This window comes from Ailuropoda melanoleuca, chromosome 11 (assembly GCF_002007445.2).
Source record: "Ailuropoda melanoleuca isolate Jingjing chromosome 11, ASM200744v2, whole genome shotgun sequence".
NCBI classification, from domain to species: Eukaryota; Metazoa; Chordata; class Mammalia; order Carnivora; family Ursidae; genus Ailuropoda; species Ailuropoda melanoleuca.
The window spans coordinates 19,855,432-19,865,323 of record NC_048228.1 but is presented as its reverse complement, the minus strand read 5'-3'; the positions used below and the strand labels follow the sequence as shown (position 1 = coordinate 19,865,323).

General features: G+C 39.1%; 1 protein-coding gene across 1 annotated transcript in view; it reads right to left on the bottom strand.

The window, feature by feature from the left end:
- ZGRF1 (zinc finger GRF-type containing 1) overlaps positions 1-9,892 on the bottom strand; it is a 92,743-nt gene that overhangs the window by 12,366 nt on the left and 70,485 nt on the right. The window contains exons 22-25 of the mRNA XM_034672113.1: positions 6,128-6,205; positions 5,778-5,925; positions 2,502-2,629; positions 2,212-2,229 (exon numbers count right to left, since the gene is read on the bottom strand). Of these exons, the coding sequence (XP_034528004.1) occupies positions 2,212-2,229; positions 2,502-2,629; positions 5,778-5,925; positions 6,128-6,205 (372 nt within the window). The remainder of the gene's footprint in view (positions 1-2,211; positions 2,230-2,501; positions 2,630-5,777; positions 5,926-6,127; positions 6,206-9,892) is intronic.

Here is a 9,892-nt window from a genome sequence, read left to right as displayed (position 1 = left end):
TTTTATTTATTTATTTGACAGAGATAGAGACAGCCAGCGAGAGAGGGAACACAAGCAGGGGGAGTGGGAGAGGAAGAAGCAGGCTCATAGCAGAGGAGCCTGATGTGGGGCTCGATCCCAGAACGCTGGGATCACGCCCTGAGCCGAAGCAGACGCTTAACAACTCTGCCACCCAGGCGCCCCTTGAGAAAAAATGACTTTTAAATTCTGTAAACTCACAGACTTTCTTAGAAGTCATCTGGCTTAAACTCTTGTTTTAGAGAGGAAGTAAATTAGGCTCCTGGGGCTAAATGTCTTTTTTTTTTTTTTTTTTAAGATTTTATCCACTTATTTGACAGAGAGAGAGACAGCAAGAGAGGGAACACAAGCAGGGGGAGTGGGAAAGGGAGAAGCAGGCTCCCTGCAAGGCAGGGAGCCTGATGTGGGGCTCAATCCCAGGACCCCGGGATCATGATCCAAGCCAATGACAGACGCTCAATGACTGAGCCACCCAGGCACCCCCTAAATGTCTTTCTAAATAGGTGGGATATCATGGGAAAATGTCCAGTTTTTGTAGAAAAATCTATATCCAAATCTCAGCTCTATTATACTCTATGGACAAGTTATGCAACTTCTCCAAGTTTCAGTACTCTTACCAGTAACCTGGATGTGTTAATACCTTGCATAACTGTTGTAAGGACTTAGTAAAGTATATGTGTTTAGTATACAGTAGGTGCTCCAAAGTATTACTCCTCTATCCTCTATGCAGGGCCTTAATGTTCCTCCATTCCTGGTTCCTGAGTAGGGTGACCAACTCATCCTGGTTTGCCCAGGATTGTCCGAGTTTAAACTAAAATTCCCATGATGCAGGACCTCCCAAGTTCCAGGCAAATCATGACAGTTGGTACCCTACTCCCTCATTAACTGGGGATAGAGCAAGGACTAGAACTCAGGCCTACTGAGTCCAAGTCTAGCACTTTTTCCACCTCCTTTAGGATCCCTCAATTAGAAATGCTTTAAAAGCATAATGTTACAATTAGCTGATACAGCTTAGAAGATGTCATAGTCTTCTAAATTTTAGTAGACAAATTTTCAACTTATTTTTCTTTATATATTTTATATCCTTTCCTAATTTTAATATTTTCAGAACCTAAACATTGGAATTTTATCAAGTAAGCAACTGAAGAACGTTCTTCAGTAGGCTTACGTTCTCAACGTCGGACTAAACTGGAACCTTTAATCTAGTTGAGAAATCTGCAAGGTCCTAGTAGAATCCTAGCACTAGAGCTATCAAGGCTTTAAAAATTATGTAATCTAGAGTGCCGGGTGGCTCAGTCAGAAAAGCGTCTGACTCTTGATTTCGGCTCAGGTCCTCATCTCCAGGTCCTGGGATCGAGCCCTGCATTGGGCTCCATGCTCAACAGGGAGTCTGCTCTCTTCCTCTCCTTCCCCTACTCCCACTTGTGTTCTCTCTCTCCCTCTCTCTCTCAAATAAATAAATCTTTTTAAAAAATGTGATCTACCATTAGGGAAATAAAAACCAAAACTATAATGAGATACCACCTCATACCTGTTAGAATGGCTAAAATCAACAACACAAGAAACATGGGATTGGTGAGGATGTGGAGAAAGAGGAACCCTCATGCACTGTTTGTGGGAATGCAAACTAGAACAGCCACTGTGGAAAACAATATGGAGGCTCATCAAAAAATTAAAAATAGAACTACCCTACGATCTAGCAATCGCACTACTGGGTATTTACCCAAAGGTTACAAAAACACTAATTCAAAGGGATAATGCACCTTTACGTTTATAGCAGCATTATTTATAATAGCCAAGATATGGAAGCAGCCCAAGTGTCCATCGACTGATGAATGGATAAAGAAGTGGTCTATATATACAATGGAATATTATTCAGCCATAAAAAAGAATGAAATCTTGCCAATTGCAATGATATAGATGGAGCTAGCGAGTACAATGCTAAGAAAAGTAAATCAGTCGGAGAGAGACAAATACCATATGATTTCACTCATACGTGGAATTTAAGAAATAAAATAAAGGGAAAAAATAAGAGAGACAGAGACAAATCAAGAAACAGGCTTTTAATTATAGAGAACAAACTAATGGTTACCACAGGGGAAGCTGGTGGGGGCCAGGGGGTTAAATAGGCGATGGGGATTAAGAAAGGCATCTGCGATGAGCACACGGTGATGTGTGGAAATGCTGAATCACTGTATTGTACACCTGAAACTAATATAACACTGTATGTTAACTGGGATTAAAATTAAAACTTCAAAAAAAAAAAAAGAATTATGTGATCCAAATGTCTCAACTGTGATCTAACAAAATTTTGACATATTAACTAATCCCCCCAAAATGTTCCTCTGTATTCTTTTAAATAATCAGTTTAGTACCTAAATTACTAAGAATTTTCACAAAGTTTGGTAAGAGCTTAAAGTGTGAAATTATTTGAAATAATTGTGATATCTGAGTGCTTTTTGGAAAAGAAATTTTTAGATTACCTTGCAATAGGAAGGAGAGAGGCCGGTTCAGTTATTTGACTACATTCATCCAGCACAACTATAGGAAATTTAAGATCATTCATGCAGGTGAATGGGCAGGCTGCACAGGTAATTCCAACTACTCGTACCTTTATTACAACAAGAATAGGATTGATTAACAACTTTTTTAGAAAGTAAGATAGTGTATTTACCAAAGAACTTGTAAAGCTAAAATCAGAAAAGAGCTGTCCTAATTTAATTATTGGCAATAAGGAATCACAGGTCACTTTATCTCCACATTTTTATTAGTCCCACATAGGAAATGGAAATCACAGAACATAGGCTACTTAAGCCACGAGTCCCTTAAAAAGAACAAATAAAAGGCACACTTTGATATTCACAAGGAAGGTATTATATTATCAAGGATTTAAAAAATATTAAGGAGGACATATATATTTTATCCTTCTAGATGAAGCTGGATAAACACAACACGCATTATTATCAACACAGGCCAAATTCTCCACAAAGAGCACTGAACATGCTAGTGAACTATGCCTAACCTTCAAGCACACTAGGGTTTTGACTTACTTAAGGAAGTAAAGATGGCTATTTCTAAACAACGGTGAATTAAAGTGTACTTGTGGCCTGTAAGCATATTTGAATTTTAAAATTCTCCAATATTATAGCAGAATACCATTATTCTCAAGGCAAAAAGCCTAATAAAAAAGCTAATATTTAATCTCCGTAACGAAGTATAAACAAGAGGAAAATCACTGAATTTTCCAATAAGATGTGGTCAATTGCCTTAGTCATCTAATAGCTACACACAAGCACACACACACACACTCATACACATATATAAACACACATACAAACATGCATATATAATTTTTTTTCTCTCCTAACAATCTAAAGTATAATTCCACTTCTTGGTAGCAAGGGCAATCCTAACAAATGGACCATACTTTTTGTCAACAAATGCAACTGACAAAAATACGCTTTACAAATTAAATACTGCCTCCATAGATCTTGTGAGACAAGCAATATTATGTACATTAATAATAACATTCATCACGTATAACAGCCCTCTGTCAGATTTTCCTTTTGTTAAAAAAAAAAATCTCAAAGCCACTTCTATATTAGAAACTCCACACTTTTTAAATATTCAGGTCTTTTAAAATGATCCAGCAGAAGACACAACTGTAGCAATATACACTGCTCATGGTACCATTCCTAAATATTGTTCATTATTTAATTTCCAGAAACTATACCTGATGAAGACAACCTTAGAATGAGAACCCGAAAGTTGTGAACCAGGAAGCAATTTTTTAAAAAAGAAATATCTAATACAAAAAACCTAAAGAACTAAGATTTCTTTAAAATGTTATATGATTTGTATCTTCTAACTTGTCATCATATTGCTAAGATTCCAACCACAGAAGACATTATATTATTGATCTGGGAAATAGCAATTAACTTTGAAGCATTTTTAAAATTTAATTTTATTGTAAAGACATGTCACTTTAGAAAGGTGTTCGCTCTGAATGCCTAATTGGAACCTGTAGACAAAACTTTTTAAAAAATGTTCCCTTTAAAAGAGTTTTCATTTGGGGCACCTGGGTGGCTCAGTCAGTTGAGCATCTGACCCTTGGTTTCAGCTCAGGTCATGATCTGATGGGTCATGAGATCGAGCCCTGCATCCAGCTCTGAGCTCTGCGGGGAGTCTGCTTGAAGATTCTCTCCCTCTACCCCTCCCCTCACACATGTGTGCACGTGCACACGCACGCACGCTCACTTTCTCTCTCTCTTTAAAATAAGTAAATAAATCTTTAAAAATAAATAAATAAAAAAGTTTTCATTTGTGAACAGATAATACCAATGAGCAAGAGATTATGCTATCTGGGCTTTCACTTAGAAAATTATCAAAGAAAAAAAGAAAATTATCAAAGAAATCATTAACAATTATTCTTACATATCAATATTATGTTGGATAAGTGAGTAAAATGATAAGTAATTTACATAAATGACTAATTTGCATTAATTGAACACAAACTAAGTCCTTCTGGATTTAGTTGGGGAGAAGGAAGTACAGTTAACTCTATAACTCAAAATAATAGAAAGCTAGTCTGAAGCCCTCTGAGGACTTCTGTAACCAAACCTTGTTGTAACTTGTTATTATTTCCAATTTCTCCCTCCCTCCCTGTAAGAGTATTACACATCCACACCCTTTGCCATGGGACTTTGTAGTGCTTCTCCCCAGAGAGGTAGGGGGAATATATTTCCCTGTCCCACTAAAGGTTAGGCTTGGCCATATGACTTGCTGCAGCAAATGGAATATTAGCAGACATGATAGGAACAAAAGCTTTAAATGTATTCGTGTGATCTAGGCTGCCTTCTTGCACTTCTGCCATCTGTCAGGAGAAGACCATCATGCCCTAGACAACTGCTTTGAGAATGAGAGAACTGAACCATAGCCTCAAGCTGGGCCATGCCAACTGACCTTCAGAGTCATAAGTTTGTTGTCTTAGAGTATTGAGATTTTGTTTGTTAAAAGCATTATTTCTGAAATAGCTACACAGTATGGGGGCCCAAGTAGGCTGATTTTTCCAAATCTCTTGCAGAAAGTAACCAATGTCCACATGGTCCAAGAGGTCAACAACCCTCTTTTCTTCCCTTCCTCTTTCTTTTCCTCGTGCTCTCCTATCATTGGAGGAAGCTACTAATTGACTTATTTCTCATCAGCTACTGGCTGAAGGAAGCTGCCCCGGATCAGGAGCTGATAAAGGGGATGCTGCTACTTGTTACAGCTTGGGATCCTGTGTGTCCAGTCTTGGCTTCCAATACTTAGAAGGAAGTATCTGGGCCTCCTAGATTCTCAGCTATAGATAGACCCTAAAAGTCTTGGCTTTCTAGGAAGGCATTAAAGACAAATTTCACTTGGGTATTTTGTCTGGGGTCAGACGTTCTTTTCCTCCACCATTTCACCTAGAAAAAAATCAAGTTTCATTTAACTTGCCAGGAAATCTATTCCCACCTCTTCTTTTTCCTCGTTAAACTTATAGAAAGATATACAAATATGGAAAAGGAGAAAGGATAACTCAGTCATGGTAAGTTGGATCTGTTCACAAATTTGAACAATGTTTTGCAATAAGATAAAAACATGCACTGGATAGACATACACACACCTTATTTGAATCTAAGCTATCACAGTCATTTGTTTTATTTAAAGGGAATATTCTCCATCAACAGGAATAAAAGAATTCTGAGTAGTATACATAAATTAAGAAACAAACTTACCTGCTTCAGCAGGGTTTTATTGGTCCCCAGTTTATGCTGTTCAATACTTTTTCTGACATAGACCCTTTCCAGAGGAGTCAAGTCTTCTTTCATTAGTGCATGTAGTTCTTTTAGTTGTTCATTTTCATTTTCTGAGCCAGCATGCAAACTAAAAAAAGAATTTCATAAAAGAATACCCCTTTTTATCCCATTTTTACAACATTATAAAAAGTAAAATACAGATTTTCTAAGTTAACAACAAGAAAAAAAGATAAAGCTTCCTCCATTCTTCTTTAAAAACCAAATTTAAAATTATATAAAATTATTATACTTATTTGAGCACTGTGACTTTTGGACTTCAGTGTTCTTACCTATAAGGTAAAATTGGCTTGGCAATCTTCCTGACACTCCCAACTCTGACGAACTTTTCAAATCCAAGACTGAGAAGCCTTTAAAGAAAACAAGGTAAAATAGATTCTGATTATTTAGAAGAATTTCTAAAGCAAAGTTTCACCTAATATTTATGTTATTAAGATTAATTTTGTGCAACAGTGTATTTTATAGTTATAGAATTCAATCTGATACGCCTAAGCTCAGTAAATGCAATGTAGCTAAAAGACTTTTTTATATAATTCATTTTATAGAGAATATTTAAATTATATTGAAGGTTCATTAAATGTTTATAAAATATTGATGTTAGTATTTATCACAAATAAAATTCTCTCTAATGACATAATAATATGGAAAACAATAACTACCATACACTTAGCATCAGGATTTATTAGGAATGCATGCCTTCTCTTTACATACATTATCTCATTTATTACTCATTATAGCTCTGCATGGTAGTATCTCAGAGATGAGGATTCCAAAAGTGAGGTATTTTGCTGAGGGCACAGAGCTAATAAGTAGAGTCAGCCATGATTCAACCTAGGCAAATCTGTCTACCTCCAAAGACCATGGTTATTCTTCTACATACATCACCCCCAATTAGGGCTTTGTGAAGAAGCAACTCTCACCTACCTTTCCCTCTCATGTATCTTACAGCTCTGGCTCTAGGCTAGGAACAGAGCAGGGAGCTCAATGAATATCCAGTCCTCTACAACATCTTCTGTCATCTCAAATGGGAATTTAAAGAGCTAGAAAACTAAATAAACTATAGCATTCCACACATAGTTTTCCTAAATAATTTTGAAGCAGTTTGCTTAATGTCAATATATGGATAGATTTCAACTTCTGCATATTTCATAGTCCTCATCTTGGAGACAGTCAGCTACTTTTCAGTCTCAAAACATAGATTACAATTTTTCAATGCAATTTTATGTTAATTCTATGAAAATAGAGAGTGCAATGTCCTCATTATACCACTAAAATAGGGTAAAAAGTATGTTTTGGGGCACCTGGGTGGCTCAGTCAGTGAAGGGTCCTTTTGCTTTGGGCTCAGGTCATGATCTCAAGGTCATAAGATGAGACTCACCTCGGGCTCCGCACTTAGCGTAAAGTCTGCTTGTTCCTCTCCCTCTGCTCCTCCCCCCACCTCATGCACTCCCTTTCTAAAATAAATAAAATCCTTTTTTAAAAAAGTACATTTCAGGGGTCAGAAAAAGATGGTGGAGGAGTAGGGGACCTTTTTATACTGGTATGCTGAATCGAGCTGGATATCTACCGGATCATCCTGAACACCCATGAAATCAACCTGAGACATAGGAAGACATCTGGATCTCTACAAACGAACATCTCCACCGCTGAGTATTGAGGTACAAAGTGGGGAGCCGTGAATCCACGCACAGATATCGGAAGATAAATGGCAGAGGGAGGGAGCCTCCGCGTCAGGCGTCGGGAAGCAGTGACCACCTGTGCTGGGGAGTGGGCCAGACTCGCGGACTGGCACCCACGAGAAAACAGACCGAGATCGTGAGCCTGGGAATGCGTGCATGACCAGACTGAAAACCAGAGCTCCGGAGTGCACACTCGAGCCACACTGAAACAGGGAGGTTGGGAGCGCGTGCGGGAACCGGGGACGGCTGGCAGTGTTAGAAGCACAAAGGACAGAGACGTGCCAGCCCTGGGAGTGAGGGCTGGGAGAGTGGCTGTGGGGCGCACAACCCGGGACGCTGCAGGGTTTTTAGCAACACCGACAGAAACAGAGTTAAAGGGGTTCAGGAAAGCTCAGTGGAGAGCAGATTGTAATCTCTCCATTCTGAGAGGGTAGGATACGGCCACTGCTGCTCTCTCAGAAGAGTCACAGAAAAACGCCAGAAAAAGTCAACATAGAACAAAAGCCTGGAAATACCGGTTCACATTGCGCCCATCCCCACCCTCCCCCCTCGCAGGGGACAGGGCAACTCTACCCAAACTGGGTTGCCTGAGTATCAGTGCAGCAGGCCCCTCCCCCAAGAAGGCGAGTTGAAAAGTCAAGAAGCCCACATCCCTAAGGTCCCTATAAAACAAGTGCACATTGCTTGGGTCCTGGTCAATAATTTGTCTCTGTACATCCCTGCAACCTCTCCTCATCAGAATGACAAGGAGAAGGAACCCCCACCCCAACAAAGAAAGGATACAGAGTCTGTGGCCTCTGCCCCAAAACTAATGGATATGGATATAACCAAATTGTCAGAAATGGAGTTCAGAGTAACAATGGTCAAGATGATGTGCAGGCTTGAAAAAGATATTAACAAGAATATAGAATCTCTAAGGGTGGAAATGAGAGCGAATCTGGCAGAAATTTAAAATGCTATGAATCACATGCAGTCTAAACTAGATGCTCTGACGGCCAGGGTAAATGAGGCAGAAGAACGAATTAGTGAACTGGAGGATGGGATGGTAGAAGAGAAGGAAAAAACAGAAACTTGGCTCAAAAAAACCCAATCGCAAGAACGTAGATTATGGGAGATTAGTGACTCAATGAAACGTTCCAATGTCAGAATCATCGGCATCTGCGAGGGGGTGAAGAAAGAAAGAGGTCTAGAAGAGATATTTGAACAAACTGTAGCTAAGAACTTCCCTAATCTGGCAAAGGAAACAAGCATTCATGTCTAAGAGGCAGAGAGGACCCCCCCCCAAGATCAATGAGAACAGACCTACACCACGTCACATCATAGTGCAATTCGCAAATATTAGATCCAAGGATACAATCCTGAAAGTGGCCAGGGGGAAGAGAATCCTCACGTACAGAGGGAGGAATATCAGAATAACGTCAGACCTGTCTACAGAAACCTGGCAAGCCGGGAGAGGCTGGCAAGGTATATTCAGAGCTCTAACTGAGAAGAATATGCACCCAAGGATCCTTTATCCAGCAAGGCTGTCATTCAGAATTGATGGAGAGACAAGGACCTTCCAAGATAGGCAGAAACTGAAAGAATATGTGACCACCAAGCCAGACCTACAAGATATATTAAGGGGGTTCTATAAAAGTAAAAAGGCCCCAACAGTGATACAGAACAGAAACTTACAATCTATAGAAACAAAGACTTTACAGGCAACATGACAACATTAAAATCATATCTCTCAATAATCACTCTCAATGTGAATGGCCTAAATGCTCCCATAAAACGCCATAGGGTTGCAGATTGAATAAAAAGACATGACCCATCCATTTGCTGTCCACACGAGGCTCATTTTGAACCTAAAGTTACATCCAGACTGAAAGTGAAGGGATGGAGAACCATTTTTCATGCAATGGATCTCAAAAGAAAGCTGGGGTAGCAATTCTCATATCAGACAGTTAGATTTTAAACTAAAGACTGTAGTTAGAGATACAGAAGGACACTATATTATTCTTAAAGGATGTATCCAACAAGGGGATATGGCAATTATAAATATCTATGTCCCCAACAGGGGAGCAGCTAGAACACAAGCCAACGCTTAACCAGAATAAAGAGACATATAGATAATAATATGTTAATAGTAGGGGACCTCGACACTCCGCTCTCAGCAATAGACAGATCACCTAAGCAGAAAATCAACAAAGAAACAAGAGCTTTGAATGACATACTGGACGAGATGGACCTCATAGATATACACAGAACACTATACCCCAGAACAACAGAATACTCATTCTTTTCGAATGCCCATGGAACTTTCTCCAGAATAGACCATATACTGGGTCACAAAACAGGTCTCAACCGATACCAAAA